General features: G+C 35.8%; 2 protein-coding genes across 12 annotated transcripts in view; both read left to right on the forward strand.

Moving 5' to 3' along the window:
- Nucleotides 1–11: 11 nt before the first annotated feature.
- tvp23b (trans-golgi network vesicle protein 23 homolog B (S. cerevisiae)) lies at nucleotides 12–11,410 on the forward strand. The gene is made up of 7 exons (XM_056470075.1): nucleotides 12–78; nucleotides 326–399; nucleotides 4,367–4,511; nucleotides 4,637–4,726; nucleotides 5,673–5,810; nucleotides 10,750–10,878; nucleotides 10,976–11,410. Exons 1-7 carry the CDS (start codon nucleotides 70–72, stop codon nucleotides 11,000–11,002), a joined length of 612 nt encoding a protein of 203 aa, XP_056326050.1. The 5' UTR covers nucleotides 12–69; the 3' UTR covers nucleotides 11,003–11,410.
- Nucleotides 11,411–13,471: 2,061 nt separating this feature from the next.
- exoc7 (exocyst complex component 7) overlaps nucleotides 13,472–23,956 on the forward strand; it is a 40,256-nt gene continuing 29,771 nt past the window's right edge. For all 11 annotated transcript variants that reach the window (XM_056469168.1, XM_056469160.1, XM_056469162.1 and 8 more), the window contains exons 1-5: nucleotides 13,472–13,648; nucleotides 16,884–16,949; nucleotides 17,139–17,323; nucleotides 19,564–19,669; nucleotides 20,678–20,900. In XM_056469168.1, the coding sequence (XP_056325143.1) occupies nucleotides 13,589–13,648; nucleotides 16,884–16,949; nucleotides 17,139–17,323; nucleotides 19,564–19,669; nucleotides 20,678–20,900 (640 nt within the window). In that variant the 5' untranslated portion in view covers nucleotides 13,472–13,588. The remainder of the gene's footprint in view (nucleotides 13,649–16,883; nucleotides 16,950–17,138; nucleotides 17,324–19,563; nucleotides 19,670–20,677; nucleotides 20,901–23,956) is intronic.

Genomic DNA, 23,956 nt, shown 5'->3' on the forward strand with positions numbered 1-23,956 from the left:
CAGTCTGCTATTACAAACCCGGAAGTGACGTGTCGCAAATTGTAAGCAGTAGCAGCAGCCGCAGCAATAATGAGGCTGGTGAGTGTAAAAGATGTGTTATTTGATTATTATACATATATTTTAAACATAATTCATGTGTATGGCATGTCTGTGTTCCTCCTATATGAATTTTAAGACGTGAACGGCTTTAATGAACCACGAATATAGCTTTGCCTGAATGTAAACAACTATTACAGTTAGCTTCTATACGTTTTAGTTAATTAATTATTATTATTAATATTAAATCATATTTATGAAACCGACTGTCATCTCTCGTGTTTTTCAGGAATCAAATGATGATGACGACGTGTCTTTATTTGACGCTGAGGAAGATTCAGCCACCAGAAAGAACAAAATCAAGTGTGTCCTCATTCAATTTAATCTAATTTAATACATTTCAGAGTGTGACTTGCAGAACTATTTTTTAATTGTATTTGTTGGACATTTCCAGTCAATTGCATAACAAATCTTACAATAAGATGTTCACATTTTAGCATAACACCTGTAAACAATATAAAAAAAGAGGAGAGAAAGAAGAAAAACAAAACAAATAAAGAACAAGAGCGGGAATACATAACATTTACCATAGAGAAGAGGAGTTTAGCTTTTGGAGCATATTTACTGTTCTGGTTGCTTTATAGGCATGGGCTGGTATAAGATTCTGACAGTATGATAACATTTGATAAAAATATAACATTATCATGATTACTGCTCTGAAATATATTCTTTTTAAATGTCTGGGTAAAAAACAAAAACTTTTTCTCCCATTAAAAACAATATATTTTAGTTTTTGAAACTTTTATAATATTTTGTAGCAGTAAACATGTCAGACTAAATAATTCTAATGACTCCTTGACCTCTACTGTCTTCATTAGTTTCAAAAACACAGGTTTATTTACAATTTAAAATGGCATTTTTGGATATCTTTTCTGCTGTAGATACTGTTGTCCTAAAAACAACAACAAAACAGTAAATAAAAAACCTTACACATGCCTTAGGAAGGGTATTACAGAAAATTTTGACGGTTTTAAAACCTTGACTTTTACAAACCGCGGTATACCTTGATAACGGTTATCGTCCCATGCCTATCGCTTGACGACTTGAAAGTCCTTTAAGAGTTTCAAAATACACTTTTAAATCAGCCTTGAAATGGGAGATGTTAGGCTTACTCTCCGACCATTTACACTTGTGTATATGAAACTTGCCTAATAATATCAAAAGATTTAACAATAACAGGAGGTTCTTATCTATATCTTTTTTATCTACGTAAAATATGACATCTCTTTTCTTAATAATTATAATTCTATGACCACTCAGTATATTAAATAGACATTCAACATCAAACCAGGAATATTTAACATACATACAATCAAAAAACAGATGCATGAAAGTCTCAACATCCATTCCACAATAAACACTCGATTCAGAAAGATCAACTTCATATTTCTTGAGAAACTGGTTGGTTGGATATATTTTATATATAGTTTTAAAGTAGATTTCACTCACTTTATAAGTGACACAATATCTGTTGTTATAAGTACAGATCAAGTTCCAATTGATATTCTCAAATTGGTCATTTTCAAAAAGTACTTGTGTCTAAAAGTTGCAGGACAATGAATCAAACTTCTGAGAAATGAACATTTTCTATCTTTTATATCAACACCATCTAATAAAATCTCATTTTTAACTGTTAGTTTATTTGGTTCACTGTAACCCTGCAAAAGCCTCGCCAGGCCTGCTGGTATTGCATCAATTACAATCCTATAATCTCGTGGAGGCACTGGAAAACTAAACTTCTCAAAAAATTCAGTATAAGTCAGTAAATATCCTTTATCGTTTAATAACTGTGAGACCAATAAAATATCTTTTTTAACCCAATTATCATAGAAAATTGATTTGATCTTATATCTGACAGTTTTATTATTCCATATTATTTGTTTATGAGGAGAAAAATTGTGTTTGTATTGAAGAAACCAACATAAAAGAGCCTGCCTATGAAAATTAGATGACTGAATAAGGAGTTTATTAATCTAAAAGTCGCACTTTAAAAGAAACTCTAGACCGCCGACTTTTTCAAAAATAAGGTTTGAGATTATATACCATATTTCTTTTATATGTTAAATGTAATGTTTAATCTATTTCAACTTAAAAATTGTATTGGAAGTATCAAGATCAAGCACATTCAAACTTCCTTTGCTATATGGATTACATCAAATATTTCTATTGAAATAGTGAGGTTTGTTTTTCCATATGAAATTAAATATCCCTGAATCAATATTTTTAATAACTGATTTTGGTACATCTAAGACTTTAGCAGAATACACCAATGGTGATAGACCTTCAGTTTTTTACCCAATAATCCTTCTTTAAGTGAGAAATCCCCTTATGAGCCACATGTCAAATTTCTTTTTCATTTTCATCAAACGATGTTGTAAATTAGAATGTATCCTATTTGACTGATCTATACAAATATTAATGCCAAGATAAGTTACTTCTCTCATTGGAATACCTTCAAATTCAGTAAAATGAATGTTATTGTCTTTAAGTGAGAATAAGGTAAATTTTATATATATATATATATATATATATATATATATATATATTTTTTTTTTTTTTTTTTTTTTTTTTTTTTTTTTATAATTTTTTTTAGGGGTTTTCACCTTTATTGTTATAGGACAGTGGAGATTTAGAGACAGGAAAGTATTGGGGGCAGAGATAGAGGAAGGGTTGGCAAAGGACCTCGAGCCGGGAATCGAACTCGGGTCACCGTGAACACCTAGGTGCCAAGTGTCGACGCACTAACCACTAGACTATTGGCGCGACCATTTTTAAAATATTTAATGATAATCCTGAAGCTTCAGAAAATATCTTCTATAACTTTTTTAACTTGTGAAATGTCTTTTAAAAGAATAGCTGTATCATCAGCAAGCTGACAGCTGAGAACTAATGTATGTGTGTGACCTGTGCTTCATGACGAGGGTTTCCACGTGATTTTATAGTAATTCTTCCTAAATGATTCTGTACATTTTAGGAACATTTATTTCACACAAGGAAAGGCAAGTTTATTTCTATAGCACATTTCATACACAATGACAATTCAAAGTGCTTTACAGAAACAGGAATTAAAGAAACAAGTGTAAAAAAATAAAAACAACAAAGAATAAAAATGATTAAAAATAGATAAAAAAAAAGTTAAAGCACAGGTTATAAAAGAATGAAAAAGAAAAGAAAGACACAATAGTGTGATCTGTGGGACGTAGCACAGTGCTCATTCAGTAAAGGCACAGCCAAACAGATGTGTTTTCAGTCTTGATGTGAATGTGCCTAATGTTGGAGCACATCTGATCATTTCTGGAAGGGACTAAGCCGAAAAGAAAATGAATGAATGAATAAAGTGTGGTTTTTATTTTACATCCTTAATCCCACCCAATACCTAAACCCAACTACTACCGTACCAAATATTAATAAAGAGCTAATTAGTCGTTTATTGAGCTAAGAGTAAATAAAGTAAACTAAAATGTGACCTAATATTTTTATATGTAATATTTTGGACTCAATTCAGAATATACATGTAGTTTAATGTATTTAAGTGCTGCTGAAGTGGAGTTTTCTACAGTGCATCTAAACACAAACTGATAATATGCAATAAAAAGTGTATGTACATTAAACCTCAGCATCTCAAAATGTTTTTTTTTTATCCTACAGCCTACAATTGCCTTAACACAATAATTCAAAATTCATTCTCAAATGCAGCATAATTTCATTACATCTAGGGATTTGGGTTTGTCTATAGTAATTATTACAGTAGAAGTTTAGCTATACTTATTGTGAGGGCCAAATATCCTGGTTTGACAGTGGAAATATGATGACAACATACTGGTGTTGACATTTTATATACTGATCACACATACTAATCCTCACTAGTTAAAAAAAACCCAGGACATGCTTTTTATTTGTGTCTAATGATTGGCACGTTACTTTGATTTTGCACATCATATGAAGCAAATGAGAAGTGTCGAGGGCATTTGATTGGTCAGATTTAATGACGAACTGAATTATGAGGTGTGGATCTATTTAGGTTAAAAACTGCAAGCTTTTGGATGTTTTTATCAGGTTTATGTCTTCTAAATGTGACTTTTGTCACTGTTTTGGAGCACAATAGCTTATAGATGTCTTTAAGGCACAACATAATGATACTAACACATACAAAACTTTCATTTAATTTCATGGGAACTTTAAGCTAATAGAAGAAACAGTCGAAATCGATGCAAATTCAATGCTAAGATAGTGAAACAAATTGAAATTGTGTGTGTTTATGTGTGTATAGGCATCCGGTAGCATCCTTCTTCCACCTGTTCTTCCGAGTCAGTGCCATTCTGGTCTACCTGCTGTGTGGTTTAGTGGGCGGAAGCTTCATCGCCTGCATGGTGACCATCATCCTCCTGCTGTCATGTGACTTCTGGACTGTGAAGGTTTGAGCTTCAGAATAAATGATCAGATGTTGTTCCTTCATCATCACAGTGGTGTTTGCTACGTGAAACTTTTACGCATACTTGACAATATCCTTGTCCTGCATATGTGTTTGTTTGTTTTCTAGAATATCACCGGCCGTCTGATGGTGGGTTTGCGCTGGTGGAATCAGGTGGACGATGATGGAAAAAGCCACTGGGTGTTTGAGTCCAGAAAGGTACCTTAACACTGCAGGGCTGCTTTTTTTGGGTGTTTGTTTGGTTTAGTTTTGCATATGAGATAAAAAAGCTGTGGAAAAAAATCATTAGATGAATCGATTCAGCATTGATTCTGAGATTTTAAAGATGCAGATCTATTTTCTGTCAAATATGATTGATAGTTTTCTTCATTCTGCCCATCAGCTTTAAATTTATTTGAATAAGAATACAAAAAAAAGAGTAAAGGTCAGTGCACACCAGGACACTTTTTTTTGCTTGCGCTTTTCACCAACATTTAACAAATCAAAGGGCGCCAATGCGATCCTGCACACCAGCGTGCAAAACAACAGGTGTAAAAAGCATGTTACAGGACACGGGGCTCACACTCCTATTTACGAGAAGTGCCATGGGATTTTTAATGACCACAGAGAGTCAGGACATCGGTTTAACGTCTCATAACGGACCGTATGGTGTCCCCTTCACTATATTGGGGCATTAGGGCCCAAAAAAGACCGCAGGTTGAGCGCCCCCTGCTGGCCTCACGAACACAATTTCCAACAGCAACCTAGTTTTCCCATGTGGTCTCCCATCCAGGTACTGACCAGGCTCAGTGAGTAACTGGTTTTGGGCTGCAGGGTGATGTGGTTGTGGCACTACACCACTAGTAAACACCACTTGGTGGTGAGCACAGTTTTACTCTACCCTAACCCTAAGCTCGAGGGAAAAGTGTCCCAGTGTGTATGAGTCTTAACATTTTGAAATTGTATTCCTGTTTAAAATAACCATATTTAAAATGTAATGTATTCCTGAGACACAATGAAATTAAGGATATTTAAAAAAAAAAAAGTAGCTTCTTTTGGTGTAAAAAAATCCTTCAAGACAAAGAAATATGAGCTATTATTGTAATTTGCCTTTTTTTGCATTGTGTAATTTCCGTCCTCCGTGTATCGGTGTGTTTGTGTTCAGGCCAGTGGGAATCAGTCTTCAGCATCTCGGAGCTCAAACTCAGAGTCTCGTATCTTCTGGCTGGGTCTGGTCATCTGTCCTGTCATCTGGGTCATTTTTGCTTTCTCTACACTCATCTCCTTTAAGATTAAATGGCTGGTGAGTTATTTCTTTATTGCAAACTCCAACTCCAAAGAATAAAATCTTTCCTCCACCATTTTTAAAGTTTAAGTCCCTCCCAGTTCACGTATGACAATTATCACAATTAAAACAGGTGTTGCATTTAACTCAAGAGTTTCACCTGCAGTATTTATGGCTTAAAGGGCACCTATGGTAAAAAATCTACTTTTCAAGCTGTTTGGACAGCCATATGTGCATGTATGGTGTATAGAGCATCATATTGGGGTGATATAAGCACACCCAGTGCTTTTTTTTCCAATTTAACAACATAAAAAACGGTGGACCAATTGGAGCGGTTTTCAGATTGACCGCAACTTAACGTAGGAGTGCGGTCCCCCCGCCCACCAATATTGATTGACAGGTGCGTCATCATATCCTCAGTTTGTTGATTCACGTCCGCCATTTTCAGCGTGAGTCGAAGCGATATCACTAAAGGAACACGCTAGCTCTATTTTTAGATGCAAGGCTCATTGGGCTCAACACAAGATCAATATTCTCCACATTATTGTTCTAATCGGAATTATTGGTTGTATCTTTAGGTAGGTTTGCAAACATGTGTACTTCTCATTGAGTCTACCTTATACTTCAGCCGTTTGCATTTCTCCCCTGCTGATCTTAACTAGCATGCGTTTTAGAATTTTAAACATAGGTTTCTATCAGGGTACACTCAAGTCGACGGCTGGGCGCTGCGGACCGCTGCAGAAACCTGTGTTTAGAATTCAAAAATGCGTGGCGCGACGATTCAGGACACTTCATGTTTCTGCCGCGCCACAGAGAGTGTCTGGTGTGCCGTGTCGCGGCTTCGAGCGGCGCATCCGGTGCCTCAGTCAAAGTTAATTCAGTTTGTGTGGTTATTAGTTTCTGTGTAGAAGCTCGGCACTTGAAACACACAGTTGGCTGTAAAACTGTACAAAGACACAAATGATTTTGTACTCTCTGCTTGGTCTGTGTCAGAGTCGTACATGTACAACTGAATGCTGATCCTCTCACTCCTGCTCCTTCTCTCAGTCTGCCTGTCAGACTCTGTTGCAAACGCAGAGCGGGTGAGCTCATGGCTCCGCCCCCTTGTTACGTTGGCGGGAAGCCGAAACTAATTTACATGTGAAGCAACACACCCCTAAATCAGCGAACTGTGGACACGCCCCCAACATGACACTTTTTAACACATTATAATAAAACAATCTGAACTGTGTTTTAAACTGAAGTCAAACTGGCACACTCAGAAGAACCATAATATTAATATTAAATCATAAAAAAAAGAGGTCAACTATGTGCCCTTTAAGATACTTGCAAACTCGTCTTTATGATTTGTGCTGTAAAGATTATTCCTGACTAATCCTATACAAAATAATAGGTTTCTTAATGAAATGTGCATGCGTAGGGTATATTTATTTTGTATATAAAAATGCACACGCATCTAACAGCACTGTTTACGATCAATTCTGATAGCATGTGTGAAGGCCGCAGAACTGTAAATTATGGTTGCACAGTATGTCATTTCAGTGTCGATGTCACAATGTGCACATCTGCAATGTGGAGTCTGGATTATAGTTGAGCAGAAGCCACAATTCACATGATTTTTATAGTCACTGCAAAGTTTAACCATACAAGAGTGAATGTTAATCATTTGCGTGTGTTTATGGCCTGTGACTCTGAGCATTTTAAGAGGCAAAGAGAATTAGAATTATGACTTTGAGGTGTAAGATTAATTGTATTTAATTGTTTATACAATGAAGACTATATTTGAAAGTGAAAAAGAACTGTATTTTTAGATATTTGGACTAGAAAAAGGGTGACACAGTGGCTCAGTGGTTAGCACTGTCGCTTCACAGCAAGAAGGTCGCTAGTTTGAGTCCCGGCTGGACCAGTTGGCATTTGTGAGTGGAGTTTGCATGTTCTCCCCGTGTTGGTGTGGGTTTCCTCTGGGTGCTACGGTTTCCCCACAGTCTAATAACACATGCGCTATAGGTGACCTGAATAAACTAAATTGGTCATAGTGTATGAGTGTGTGTATGTATGTTTCCCAGTACTGGATTGCAGCTGGAAGGGCATCCGATGTGTTAAACATATGCTGGATAAGTTGACGGTTCATCCCGCTGTGGCAACCCCTGATAAAAAAAGGGGCTAAGATTAAGAAAAATGAATGAATGATTGATTAAATGGATGGACTAGAATCGAGAACACCTATAAGACAAGACAATTTGTGCACCTGAATACTCTTAGAGGTTTTTCCCCAGAGTCCCAGTATTTCACACCCATCTCCCGTCACCCTCCTGTTTTGTTAATTCTCCAGGAATTTCCCATAATTTGTATGACCCAATCTAGTTATGAAAATCACTTTATCCTCTTAAGGCCCAAGGTGTTTTTTTTTACATGCATTTTTTTATTTCTCTTTGCTATTTGGGATTATTTTATCCTAATTAGAATAAAAATCGAATAAAATAAAGTATCATCTTTGTATGTGATGTACTTTTAGAGAAAAATGATGTCTATATATGTGGACTCGTGGCCCAAATGGACATAAAACACTGTTTCTTGACTGTTTTTTAATGCATATTTAACAGAGATATATTTTTTTAACATGTTTTGACTATCAGAGAGTAAAAACAAAAATATTTCCCATTTTGGACAGTTAAAAATAGTGTTTGGGACATTTCATATGCTGTAAAACAGTTGCAGGATGACACTGTGTGTCTGTAACAGAATATAAAACATTCAAAGTATTTTAATTAGCCACTTAAGAGCTAAAATGTGCTGTCCACATATGTGACCACTCAAGCCCTAGGAGGATATGTCCAAGTTGATTAAGCTCATCACCTCACACAATTGCTCAAATCTATAAGCTTTTCTTTTTTTTTTAACCTCAATCTGGCAACATGCATTACAACCCAGTTGCGCTGTTGATTTTTGTGCCGGTGGAAGATGCAGGATGTGTCATATAGAGCTAGCAAAACCGTCTGGTGAAACTGTATTCATTTCTATGGTGGCCGCGAGAGCTCAACGTGCTGCAATTTAATAAAACGTGTACAATTACAAAAACGCCAGCAAATCAAGAACAGATCTGATCTTCATCAGTTTGACGGCACGTGCTGCAAACCATCACAACGCAAACACTTTTAAAAAAACATGCTGCAGTTTTTTACACAACACAAACACTTATTAAAATAAACTGCATTTTCTCACAACACAAGGGAAATGTTTCAAGGAGATTCTAAAACATGATAGATCCGGCTATTTAGGTTTTGGTAATTTAAGGCTAATAAATACTACACAGGAATCAACCAACAAAAAACTCACCTTTCAAAGTTCACCTACAACATCACTGAGCAATAGTCACAGCACAGTTTTTAGGTCCCCTTGAAACTTTTCCGTTGTGTTCTGCGCTTGTGTTGTGAGAAAATGCAGCATGTTTTCGTAAATTGTTGGCATTGTAGGAAAATGCAGCGCATTTTTTATGTGTTTGTGTTATGAGGATTTGCAGCATGTGTGCTGTCAAACGGATGAAGATCTTTTCTTAATTTGCTGGCGTTTTTTGTAATTGCATGTGTTTTCTTAAAGGGCACATAGTTGACCTCTTTTTTCTGATGTAATATTAATATTATGGTTGTTCTGAGTGTGCCAGTTTAGGTTCAGTTTAAAACACAATTCAGATTGTTTTATTATAATGTGTTAAAAAGTGTCATGTTGGGGGCGTGTCCACAGTTCGCTGATTTAGGGGTGTGTTGCTTCATATGTAAATTAGTTTCGGCTTCCCGCCAACGTAACAAGGGGGCGGAGCCATGAGCTCACCCGCTCTGTGTTTGCAACAGAGTCTGACAGGCAGACTGAGAGAAGGAGCAGGAGTGAGAGGATCAGCATTCAGTCGTACATGTACGACTCTGACACAGACCAAGCAGAGGGTACAAAATCATTTGTGTCTTTGTACAGTTTTACAGCCAACTGTGTGCTAGTTTCAAGTGCCGAGCTTCTACACAGAAACTAATAACCACGCACACTGAATTAACTTTGACTGAGGCACCGGATGCGCCGCTCGAAGCCGCGACACGGCACACCAGACACTCTCTGTGGCGCACCAGAAACATGAAGTGTCTTGAATCGTCGCGCCACGCATTTTTAAATCCTAAACACAGGTTTCTGCAGCGGTCCGCGGCGCCCAGCCGTCGACTTGAGTGTACCCTGATAGAAACCTATGTTTAGAATTCTAAAACGCATGCTAGTTAAGATCACAGGGAGCTTCTGGGATCACGAGAAATGGAAACGGCTGAAGTATAAGGTAGACTCAATGAGAAGTACACATGTTTGCAAACCTACCTAAAGATACAACCAATAATTCCGATTAGAGCGATCATGTGGAGAATATTGATCTTGTGTTGAGCTCAATGAGCCTTACATCTAAAAATAGAGCAAGGGTGTTCCTTTAGTGATATCGCTTCGACTCACACTGAAAATGGCGGACGTGAATCAACAAACTGAGGATATGATGACGCACCTGTCAATCAATATTGGTGGGTGGGGGGACCGCTCTCCTATGTAAAGTTGCGGTCGATCTGAAAACCGCTCCAATTGGTCCACCGTTTTTATGTTGTTAAATTGAAAAAAAGCACTGGGTGTGCTTATATCACCCCAATATGACGGTCTATACACCATACATGCACATATGTCTGTCCAAACAGCTTAAAAAGTAGTTTTTTTTTACCGTAGGTGCCCTTTAAATTGCAGCACGTTAAGCTCTCTCAGCCACCATACATATCGCAATAAATAATCGCAGAAAAATATCTAGATCAGACTCAACTCAGATACGCAATATCCGATTTATCCAGCCCTACTATAAATGCAATTATAAATGTAAAATGGTGTCAAACCAGTTCATCCTCTTGAATATATGAGTGTCTTCGAGTAACGTTGATTTCCCTTTCAGGCGGTGGTGATTTTGGGCGTCGTGTTACAGGGAGCGAATCTGTACGGATACGTGCGCTGCAAAGTAGGAGCCCGAACAAACCTGAAGAACATGGCAACAAATTACTTCGGAAGGCAGTTTCTGAAACAGGTCCGTGACTTATTATTATAACTCAGAAACATCATCTCAGTGTCATCCTAATTGTGTTTGGTGAAAAAGTATGTGACATTGTTCATGTTTATTGCAGGCTTTCACAAAACAAGAGGAGTCTTAGAAAGGAGCAGACCTTCAGAAATCAGTTTCATCAGTGAACTTTTATTATGTTATTTTTAAAACAGATTGATATTAAGTGAACTAAATCGTTCACCTGGCTGAATTGTGATTTATTTTTCCCTGTAGTTTAACAATTACCACCTGTTAACTAGTTCTTTAACAGTTATAAACATCTTTAACTTTATATTGTGTTTTTTTTTTAATAATGAACTTAACACAGAGTGTTTTGTTACTTAACATTGCATGATACCATGCATTACGCTTCTGTTTTGTTGACAGATGTACATATTTATATACTGCTGTAAATTATTCTTGGGAGGGGAGATTGCGTGCTTTATGAAAGTTTCTGATTGTATCTCATGTTAAGTGAGTGAAAGAAAGAAATAAACTGAGTTTTGGGTAAAATAAAGAGACTGTCCTGACATTTTCTCCTACTCATCAGATTATGCTGCCAACACTGTATTTGAATGATTAGGGATTAGGTAGGTTAGTGTGATATTAGAAGCTTCATATGACACTACTCAACATTAATATTTACACTTGTAGTAAAATCTGATGGGTAGCATGTTGCGTCATCAAAATGTGCTGCCTACTTTTTGAATGGGAGGTAGGACAATCTGACAACAGGAGCCTCCCTGAATCTCTGGCCAGAAAGTGAAGGTGAAGCAACCATCACACCATCAATTTTTTGTCAAAATAAGAGTCCCAGGACATTTTTTACTGTATCGGACTTGAAAAGCTGAGATGCTCACTAGATTCCTTTTATAAGACTTGGGATTCCTTTCTTGATTACATCAAAAGCCTGCCTATTACACCTAGTGCTGGCAACCTGTAACATTTACCACTTTATCAGAAGGGTGTATTTTATTTTTAATTCATTATTATTATTTTAATAATTTTTCCCCATCTGTAGTTATTCTGATGTCATGTGCTTATGTATTTAATTTTCTTAATTTGTTATTTATGTATTTATTGTTTTATTGAGTTAATGAATGAAAGGTTAATGGGTGGGATTAATAATGGACAATACATTACTGTTTACCTCTCAATATTTAATTTGTGTTGTCATACAAAAGACCAATAAAAAAGATTGAAATAAAATAAGAGTCCCATGGATTTTGAAAGCATTTCTTGCTGTATAGTTAAAGCTGTATGTGTTTTAATCACTTCCTGTGTTTTGATTTCACTTCATGTCTTTATTCAACTTTTTTTTTCTTGTATATCATTTTGTTCGCTAAGAATATTATAAAAATTAAGGTCTTATAAATACATATATTTAGTCAATCACTAAATATATCACTAACAGCTTCAGTTTTTCCTGATTGTGATATTGAATTGTTATAATGTAATATAAAACAAATATGCATATATAATATGACATTTCACTATGTAATATTATGACATTTTTGCAATATATTTATAATATAAATATATACAGTTATATAAATATTGTATTTAAATTGAATATCATTGACCTTTTTTTTTGCATTTCAAAAACAACAATTTAGGCCAAACTCAATTCCAACACAATCTTTCACAAACTGACTGAGACATGTCAGATAAACAATGAATCAAGTAAAAAGCCATATAAATTACACAAAACAATCATTAAAAATGTATAAAATAACTCAATAAAATATATATACCGTGCAGACATCAAACAGAAACTCTGTAAGGGGTTAAATTAAAACCATATTCTTGAAACAAATCATACAATTGTTTAGCTCTCTCAATTGTTAGTCTCTACATTGGTAGTAAACTCCTTTTCAAAGACAATCAATTGAGGAGCTGTTCAAAATGTTGCATTTATGAATGAAGAATTTAAGTAAAATAAGTAAACAATTTGCAGTTCAGTCATCATCTTTGTTGTTCAAATGTACTCCAAATTTCACAATGTCCCAACAAATTGAAGGAAACACTGAAATATATTGTTTTATCCAGTTGCCCACATCAGACCAGAAAAGATTAACCAAATTACAACGAAGAAATGGATGTTTAACAGTTTTAGGATCACTAATCCAGAATTGGCAAACATTAATTCATATTAAACCTTTTTCTCAGAAACTCCTTTGCAGGGTAAATATCATAGATCATTTAAAATGGAGGAAGAGGAACTGTCAAATATTTGCATCTAGTTTCAACTAAATTCTTATTAAAAGGTTGGAAAATATAATTTCTTTTAATAGGACCAGGATAGCAGTCCTGTATAAGACACTTTCTAATGAACGTATTTGTACATTTCTTGTCCACCAAACTCAACTTACCTTCATTGACTCATGTTGTTTGTCATTTTAGTAGTTATAAATTGCTATTGCACCTCAATCAAGCACACTTTTTACCTGTTTTGCCTTCATATATGTATTTCTTTTTTAAAGTGGTTATGATTTTGCTTCTGTTTCATTTGATGGAATTAAATCAAGACTGGGTTTTGGTTTAAGTAGGACTTTTATTTTGTAGTTCATCACTGGCTTCCGTGTGTGTCGTGTTGTTTGTCGCTGTCTTCAGATTAATGTTGTAATATTATTGTGTATTTTACATTGATCCGGACGGGCCGGCTGTGTTTAACATCGTATTTCTGACCGTCAGGATGATCCCGACCGAAGACGCGTCCGCCAGAAAGCGGGAGATTGAGGAGAAACTCAAACAGGTCGGTTAAAAAGAGGAAAAACAGGAAGAATGAAGTATAACATGAGAATCCCGTGATCTGACAGTGTTATTTATGTCATTTGCTATTTAACTAGCCTAATATTGGCTTGTTTGCGTTGAAGAGACTGTCACAGAGATCGTTGAAAACTGAATATTAGAGATAAAATCAGTTGTTGGGTCGTAACGGTCGGCAAAATGTGTTATTAGGCAAGACACTGCAGGTGAAAAGAGTAGGAAAAACAACACCCAGCTGATTGATAACATTACAAATTGTAAACATATTTTTCTAGTACAAGTTTTTATGTCATATTTAAATAAAAATAAATAAGAAATCGATTAAATTATGTAATTTGCATAAATTTCAAGCTTAAAAATGTAAACAGTGTATGACATCAGGTTCACAATTGTTATAAAACAATTTTTTTTTTGCATATTGGAGTCAAAGTTTTTTTCAGTGGGCATTTTGGATTAATCTTTTATCCGTAGATCAGAAAATACTGCAAACAGCCAGACTTTTTTAATGAAATATAATATATAATCAGGTTTATTATTTGTGAACATATCCATCTGTACAAGTCTTCAGAATATAGATGTGAATTTAACTGTAAAGTTTGAAGTAAATGCTGCTGAAATTGAGATTTATAACTCGGTTAATATAAAAAATCTCATTTTTAGAAAACAGCCTTTAAACATTCATTCATTTTCTTGTCAACTTAGTCCTTTATTAATCTGGGGTCGCCACAGCGGAATGAACTGCCAACCTATCTAGCATTTTTGCTTTACGCAGCGGATGCCCTAGGATTGTGCCCTGGTCTGAAAAAAATGTATATTAATTTGTTTTATGTGCCTTTCCAGAGGCTGTAATATTATTATTTTACATGGTATGATGTTTCCCCTTTATTCTTCTTTATTATTATTTTCCCCTTAAACATTACTGTATTTATTATTTGGTAAATACTTAGTTAACCAGGTTGCTACTATTGTTTATGATTTGATTTTGTAGTACATTTGGATCAGTGGTGTAAAAAAATATATATATGTGTGTGTGTGTATGTATATATGTATATATATATATGTATATATATATATATATATATATATATATATATATATATATATATATATATATATATATATATATATATATATATATATGTGTGTATATATATATGTATATATATATATATATATGTATATATATATATATATATATATATATATATATATATATATATATATACAGTATATACATATATATACATATATACATACACACACACACACACACACACTCACACACACTGCACAGCTGCGGTTTGCTGACTAACTAAAAAACGAGTTCAGGAGTGGTATTTTGCCGCCGTTTTTATATCAAATTTAAAGGGGACTGAGGCGGTCATAATGACGGTTGCTGGACCGCTTTTAGATCCATTGCAGTTTGCATATCGCGCCAAGAGAGGCGTAGAGGATGTAAAGCTGTTTTTATTGAATGCTATTTGCCTAATTTGGATAATAGTGGAGCTTTTGTGCGGCTGTTGTTTGTAGACTTCTCATCTGCTGTTAATTGTTTGCAACCTATTATTTTAGGGGAAAAACTTATCACTCAGTTTAATTTTAACCATAGTATAGTCTTATGGATTACGAATTTTTTAATATGTAGGAAACAAAGAGTTAGAGTAAATGGGGCACTATCAGACATCATTAATATTTCTATAGGCTCTCCACAAAGCTGCGTACTTTCTCCCGTTCTTTTTATATTATATACAAATGATTGTCAGAGTACACAGGAAAATAGGCACTTGGTTAAATATGCAGATGATACGGTGCTTTTGTCTTTGCTTTCTCACTCAGACCAGGAATATGGTCCAGTCCTGCATGATTTTATTTTATGGTGTAATAAAATGAAACTAGACCTGAATGTGTCAAAAACTAAAGAAATGCTGATTAACTTTGGCAAAAAAAACACCTGCTCTCCAAAAGGTGCTAATCAATGACACACAGCTTGAGGTTGTGGAGGAATATAGGTACTTAGGAACAATTATTGACAACAAGTTGAAATTTGATCAAAACACACAGACAATTATTAATAAGGCTCATCAAAGGCTCATCAACTTTTTCAATGTAGAGAAAGTTATTCTTAAGACCTTTTATAATTCATTTATTGAGAGTATTTTGTCTTTTTCCTTTATTTGTTGTTTTTTTTTCACTGTCTATAAAAAACAAGAATCGTCTTCAAGGCATCATTAATTTGTGCTCAAAGATTTTGGGAGTTCCCCTGCGAAGTCTTGCATACTATTGTGAACAGCAGGTGTTGAGGATGGCACATAAAATACTAGGAGACACACACTCTTTAAATAAACATTTTGAGTGGATGCCCCTTGGTCGACTTCTAAGGACAATAAGATGATCCACAAATCGTTATGAATTTACTTTTGTGCCTGAAGCAATTCGGTTACGTAATAAATGTAGTTAATCGATGGAAAATTGTTAGTTTTTTCTTTTTTTTTTCTTTTGTTTGTACTTGATGTTAAGTGTTGATGTGTCATTCTTGTTATATGTGAAGCACCACCATGTCGGAATGAATTGCCCCAAGGGGAATAATAAAGTTCTTAAACTAAACTAAACTATTTAGTAGTGTACAGGTAATCGCAAAAGTGTTAGGGGGGCTGAATGGAAATATAGGAGGGCTAAAGCGGCGCCCATGCTGTTTTACAATTTTACTTGAACGTTTCAGCGAGACTTCATTCAGCTGATTTATTGTGATCTTCGAAAAACTCAAATATTCAATACACAAAAACTAGGTCAGTCTAATCACCAAAACTAGTGAGTATACCAAGAGTATGGTCCTCAGAAGTCGTAATACCCAAACAGCTCGTGGAAAAAAGTTGGCATACTGAGTATACGTGCGTATAGCAAGGACTACACCCCTGATTTGGACTATAACCAATTGTACAGTCTTTGTAAATCTCGTCTCTGATTATATCTCTGGAAGCGTTCATTTTGATAACTTTAAATAAACATGTCACAAATAAAAAAGGCCTGACACAAACTGATGAAGTGAGATCTAAAAGAAATACATAAACCTTGATTTTGGAGGTTTTCTTTACATTAGACTAATAAAAAAAAGGTGTGTGTGTGTTTTTGCCTGCAGTGGTAACTGACATTAATCACGCTAGTGCTAATTATCACTTATGCATATGTCTTGACCTGTTTATTATATCTATCATCATCTACAGGAGCAAGAAACTCTGTCTTTTATCCGTGAAAGCCTGGAGAAGAGTGATCAGCTCACTAAAGGAATGGTGAGAGATTTATATTCATATATATATATATATGATAAACACTAGTGTGTCGTTCTGGTTTTATCATGTATAGTCAGTGTTCAGTAGTGATATTTGTTTTACACGTGCCATTTTTCCTGTTACATCCATTGTACTTATCATTTCATATTTGTGAATGAAATGGTGAACGTGTGTTTTCATTTGTTTAAGGTATCCATCCTGTCGTCGTTTGAGAGTCGTCTGATGCAGCTGGAAAACTCCATCATCCCGGTTCACAAGCAGACGGAGAATCTGCAGCGGCTGCAGGAGAACGTGGATAAAACGCTGTCCAATATGGATCACGTCATCAGTTACTATCATGTGGCCAAAGACACTGACAAGATCATCCGGGAAGGGTGAGTGATCACCTATTCAATGGTTTATTGTTACTATTAAAATTATTAGTGATATTATTAGTATTAAAAGTTTTAATTTCACTCCGTATATTTAATGGTGTCTTGTTTCGTTTTATACTATGGGGTTGTGGAATGCTTGATTCTGATTGGCTGATGAACATTCTACAGTATAACAGTGTACAGATAAACACACAGCTAAAGCAGTTCCGGCAGGTTTTGGGTTCATTACCGCTAGGCTTGGGCTGCATCCAAATTTTGATACCGTCAAACCTCCCTATTTTACCCAGGTATCCAGTATTACCGTGCATGATAAAAATAATTATGATGTAAGGCTCAGACAGCACAACCAAACTGTTGGCTTGTGCCTAAACCATTCAGAAACTGAATACTGTATATGCGACCTTAGGTTCACGGTCACCTGTTGGTCTTGTTCGTATTGGAGATCAGCGCAGGATGCTCTCTCTCATTAACACACGCGCGCACACACACACACACGCATGCACGCACACAGAGAGAGAAAGAGAGAGAGAGAGAGAGAGAGAGAGACAGTACCAAGGGACGCACAGGACCACGCTCGCTCTCTCTAAAATCATTAAATAATAAAAATTATAATAATACAGTAAATAAGACATAAATGACAATAAAAATAAAAACATAAATAAATAATAACATAAATAAATAAATAATAAATTTATTAATAAATAAATAATTAAAACTCTCTCTCTCTCTCATTCACACACACACACACACACACACACATAGAGAGAGAGCACCAAGCAACACAAATGAATCATGCTCTCTCTCTCTCATTCACACACACACACACACACACACACACACACACACACACACACACACACACACACACACATAAACAGCATCCACGCGGATGCGCGCGAGCTCGGGAGTGATGTTGTTAGACCGCGCACCCGCTCCCTTACCGACCGCTCCTGCGCTTTATCCGGAAATTTATTCCTGCACGGCACCGCAGGAAATCTGGTCGGGTCCCGCGGCTCCTGCGGTACAGCAGCGGGAATGCAGACCTCTAGTTCGTATTTACCACGTCTCCCTTCTCGTTCTGTTGAAACCAGAAATACTGCCAAACTGCAGGTCACTTGGTGGGCGACTCGCCATCTTACCTCACCTCTCTCTCTCTCTCTCTCTCTCTCTCTCTCTCTCTCTCTCTCTCTCTCTCTCTCTCTCTCTCTCTCTCATCCCACTGTCCCATGATGACAGTCACGCATACGCATTTGTAGGCATTAAATAAATAATATTTATTATTTAATACTTGTCTCCTATATAAGTGCATTGTTTTTATGACGGTATAACGGTATTGAAACTGACACCGTTGCAATTTTTAGATCCAGCGGTATACCATATTACCATATTACCGCCAAAGCCTAATTACTGCCTAATTAGCTGCATAACAGTACACTGAATGATTTCAGTTATTTCACAGCTAAAAAATCACATCAAAGCACAACAGAAAGCTTTTGGAGGAGTTGTGGAAGAAACTAGTGCTGCACACAGGAGCAGTTTGAGGAAAAAACCTGACAAATGTCTGAAAAATACGGTGGCTTTAGCTGTGGAAACCAGAGTATAAGCGGAATAATTTACACCGGTGTGTTGAATTATTAGAACAATTAAACCACTTCAAATTTTGACTGCAATATGTTAGGGATAAAGTACATCCAGGAGGCTATTATCACAGATAAAACCCCAACAGGTCTATCGGCAGCCCGACTCAAAGCAGAACATTGTTGAACAAGACTGAAAGGCTTTATTCTATGAAAAATAAAGCATCCTGTATGTTCTTTCATCCCGCGTATTACGCAGCTAATCGCCACAAAACATAAAAAATAGATGCAAAACATTATTCTGAGCTGTAATATTTTATTCGTTTTTTTAATTAAACACAAAGCTGACAGAAACAAAAACAGCTGAATGGAGCATTCACTAACCTGTGCATTATTCAGCCACTAGATGGCATTAAACAGTCAAAAATGCGACGCTGACCGAAACTAAACCAGTTGAATGGACTTTACACTAACCTACGTATTATATATTCACAAGACTACAGCAAACAGTCAAAAATCGCAACCTGACAGACAAGCAGATACATATGAATGTGGATTTAAGTAAATGAGCCGGATGAGCCTGAGTTATTATAATAACACACAGGATAACATGCGACTGACCAATCAGTACTCTTATTGGTTTCATAATAATTTCTCTTGCAGTCCTGCTGGTCGTTTGGACGAGTATCTGGCCTGCATTGCAAAGATCCAGAAAGCTGTGGAGTATTTCCAGGACAACAATCCTGACAGTCCTGAGCTCAACACAGTGGTACGTCTGTCACACACTCTCACACTGCACACTACATTTAATATGACCACAATTCAGAATATCGGCATTAGTAGGTCATCATTACTCATATACACTACCCAACATAAGTCTTGTCGTCGATGCCAGTCGAAAGAGCATCAAATAATAACTTCTAGTTGATCATTTGGAAAAGTGTCTGAAGGTGGATTTTTCTGATGAATCATCTGTTGAACTGCATCCCAATCATCACTAATACTGTAGAAGACCTACTGGAACCAGCATGGAGCAAAGATTCTCATAGAAATCAGTCAAGTTTGGTGAAAGAGAAATCATGGTTTGGGGTTCCATTCAGTATGGGGGCGTGCAAGAGATCTGCAGAGTGGATGATCAACATCAACAGCCTGAGGTATCAAGACATTTGTGCTGCCCATTACATTACAAACCACAGGAGAGGGCAAATTCTCCAGCAGGATAGCGCTCCTTCTCATACTTCAGCCTCCACATCAAAGCTCCTGAGAGCAGAGAAGGTCAAGGTGCTCCAGGATTGGCCAGCCCAGTCACTAGACATGAACATTATTGAGCATGTCTGGGGTAAGATGGAGGAGGAGGCGCTGAAGATGAATCAGAATCTTGATGAACTCTGGGAGTCCTGCAAGAAGGCTTTCTTTGCCATTCCAGATGACTTTATTAATCAGTGATTTGAGTCATTGCAGAGATGTATGGATGCAGTCCTCCAAGCTCATGATGGAGTCAGACACAATATTCATTCTGTTTCCACTGCAGCATGACCACATATTCTATACTGGACATTACTTCTGTTAATCACAAGACTTTTCTCTAAGCAAAGTCAGACCTTACTGTCCTAATGAAATCATTAATAATAAAGACATGATAATATTTTATTGTGCTAAAATAAGCGTCATCTAGAGGCCTTTGCCTTTCATATAAGCCACTTCTGATATCAAATGATCAACTAGCCAAGATATTATTTAGTTATTAAGTCTAAGTTGGTTATCTGTGGTGTTATAGAAAGCTCGCTTTGAGAAAGGGAAGGAGCTGCTGGAGGCTGAGTTTCGCAGTCTGCTCACGCGCTACAGTAAGCCAGTGCCGCCCGTCCTCATCCTGGACGCCATCGGAGGAGACGAGGACATGGAGGTGCAGGAGGAGGTGACACTGGAGCATCTGCCTGAAGTCGTCCTACAGGACATCATCTGCATCTCTGCATGGCTGGTGGAGTACGGACGCAACCAAGGTCAATACACACACTCTAATCCAAATACTGAAATATATTCAAACACCTGATATGTTTTAATTAATTAATTAATTTATTTATTAAACTAACAGATGCAAGACCTTTACAGCTGAAGACAAAATTATTACTTTTTTTATATTTCTCAAGTGATGTTTAACAGAAAAAAAGGCTGAGGTCTATATTATTAGCCCACTAAATGATTTTATTTTCAGTTGACTATAGAAAAAATGTGCATAAACTACAATGGAAACGTATTTACTGGATAAATTCCAGCATGTGTGTTGGTAAAGTGATGATTTAGTTTGAAAAGATGATGATCAGATATAAATGTGTTTCAGGGACTTTGCATCAATGGAGTTCGCAGCAGATGTTTCCAGCTTTACATTGTTGCAGATCTGAAATGTTGTTTTGGTGATTGTAAAAGGCCTCTGCCGTTAGTCCGTCATCACATTGCTTCAGTATTATTATTCATCTATCAGTATTTCCTCCTGAACTGTCTTGAGCATCTGTCTGCGCTCCCGTCTCACGCCTCCAAAAGCCACTGCGTTCATTGCATTTCGTCTTCTGAGGCGCAACTCTTTTATTAGAGAATAAAAAGAGCACAGTGGCAAATCCCAAAGCACTAAACTACATTTCTCTGTCTGATATTTGCTCCAGTTTCTCAGAAAGTGATGATTTTTGTTTTCTTTGACTCATTAGATGAAACGCTGCTTTATTTACTAATGTTTTATGCGATATTCCAGTTTTGCGTAGAAATCTTTTGATGGAAACACAGCTAGTGACAGAGATGGGAGTAACAATGTACACTTTATTATTCTACTTAAGTAGATTTTTCTGTTATCAGTGCTTCACTATTTATTTTTCTGAAAACATTTTATTTTTACATTTTTGCACAAATATCTGTACTTTCTTCTTCCTATATTTTTAAACCAGGCTTATTACGATCATTATAAAGTGTTCAGCGAAGTGATCTTTATCATTTCTAGTCATTGCGCAATTTGAATGCCTTTTTGATTCAGTAAATCTTTTCTTTTTTTTTTTTTTACTGCACACAGTGCATGGCATTTTCAACCTATGAACCTAAGGGAGGTTTTTGAGAAGTGTTTGAGACTTTGCTTGATTACTATCCTGCTGAAAATTGGCAACAAAATTTTCACAGCAAAATTAGAGATGTTTTACTTAAAGGGGGCCTATCGTGCCCATTTTTACAGAATAAGTCTCTGATGTCTCTAGAGTGTGTGTGTGTGAAATTTCATCTCAAAATACCACACAAATAATGTTTTCTAACTCTGAAACTGACCCTTTTAGGCGTTTAACCTAATTGTGCTGTTTTAATCACTGTCTCTTTAAATTCAAATGAGATTGAATTTTCTAAAGAGGGCGGAGCTACAGATGCCTATGAGTCAGCATAGTGGCAGATTCAATAACAAGACTTGCTATGCAAATCCGGGAGAGATGGTTAGTAGTGGGCGGGGCTTTCCCCTCTGATGACATGTACAAAGGGAGAATGTCAATCAAAGTGTTTCTGCAGACTGTTTTGATCAAGGGAGATTATAAAAAACAATACATGTTTACCATTAGATGCTGGATATGTTCACACAACTGTGTTTAAACCCCTTATAAATGTGATTTTTGCATAATAGGTGCACTTTAAGTACATATTTGAGGTCTTCTTTGCACATGAGTGTAATATTTGTGTTTCTCCACCACACGAGGGCACTGTGTTTGCTCTGCTCTTCACTAACACACACCAGTGTCTCTGTCATGTCTGAGAGTGCACACAATAACACACTGCTGAAGAAACTGCATCTAAACTGCTTATTAAAGGGGCGTTTCATCATTAAAGCATGCAATATATCAATCATCTTACTAATTATTTATTTGTATAGTTTAGCTCATTATACTTTGAAAACTCAAAAGGTAATTAGCGCAAACTAATCAGCAAGAACAGATTGATAATTATAAAAGTGGCCTCATTTATATTCTTTCTTTGATATTTTGAATGTATTTTTATTTTTGATTTCCATTTTAAATGACATTTTAAAGATATTTTGTTTTTTTAATTATGTTTTTATTAATTTATTTCTTCCGTTTTAGTTCATTTAAGATATCAACTAAATGAAAAACAGAATTAATAATTTAGGCAACTGATTTTTTATATTTTTGTTTTGTTTATCTTAATATCATTTTATTTGAAGACAAAAATGTTTTTTAATGATTTTATTTAATTGCAATATTAAATTTATGTAATTTAAAATGTTCTAATTTTCTTTTAATGCAATTTTTTTAGTTTTTTTGGTCAAAAAAGTTTAAAAAGTAGTTTTTAATCATTTTAATGTCCTTTTTAGTTATCAACTAATTAAAAATGATTGCTTTGGTTGCTGAATATTTTATTTTATTTCTCTTAAAATTATTTTATTTCAAGGCATAAAATATATATATATTTTATAATGTTATTTAATTACAATATTTCAGCTCTAAAGAAGGCGGAGCTACAGATGCCTATGAGTCAGCATAGTGGCAAATTCAATAACAAGACTTGCTATGCTAATGAGGGAGAGATGGTTAGTAGATGGAGAGATGGGCGGGGCTTTCCTCTCTGATGACATGTACAAAGGGAGAATGTCAATCAAAGTGTTTCTGCAGATAAAAAATAATACATTTTTACCATTAGATGCTGGATATGTCCACACAACTATGTTTAAACCTCTTATAAATATGATTTATAGGTGCACTTTAAGTACATATTTGAGGTCGTCTTTGCACATGAGTGTAGTATTTGTGTTTTACTCTAAGCCAATTATGTTGCACAAGCAGGGCATTCTATGTTCCTATTGGCTAGAATGAGCGTCAGTCAAGTTCGTTCAGGAAATGCTAGAGAGAAAATAAGAAACAAGGAAGCGTGTGTGCGATGCTGTAAGAGAGTGCTATGTTTCTAAGTGAAGTTGATATTAAAAAATATACATTGTTAAAAGCCTGTGAGTGGTCTAATATTCAATGTACACAACGAGCATCTGTACTTCTATTTGAGTTCAGGATGTGTGTACTAAATCTCC

This window comes from Danio aesculapii, chromosome 12 (assembly GCF_903798145.1).
Source record: "Danio aesculapii chromosome 12, fDanAes4.1, whole genome shotgun sequence".
Lineage (NCBI taxonomy): Eukaryota > Metazoa > Chordata > Actinopteri > Cypriniformes > Danionidae > Danio > Danio aesculapii.

Excerpts from the sequence above, each read along its gene's own strand:
- tvp23b (XM_056470075.1), top strand. Across the intron at positions 400-4,366 it reads ACCAGAAAGAACAAAATCAA|GCATCCGGTAGCATCCTTCT; the intron begins GTGTGTCCTCAT and ends ATGTGTGTATAG. Across the intron at positions 4,512-4,636 it reads GTGACTTCTGGACTGTGAAG|AATATCACCGGCCGTCTGAT; the intron begins GTTTGAGCTTCA and ends TTTGTTTTCTAG.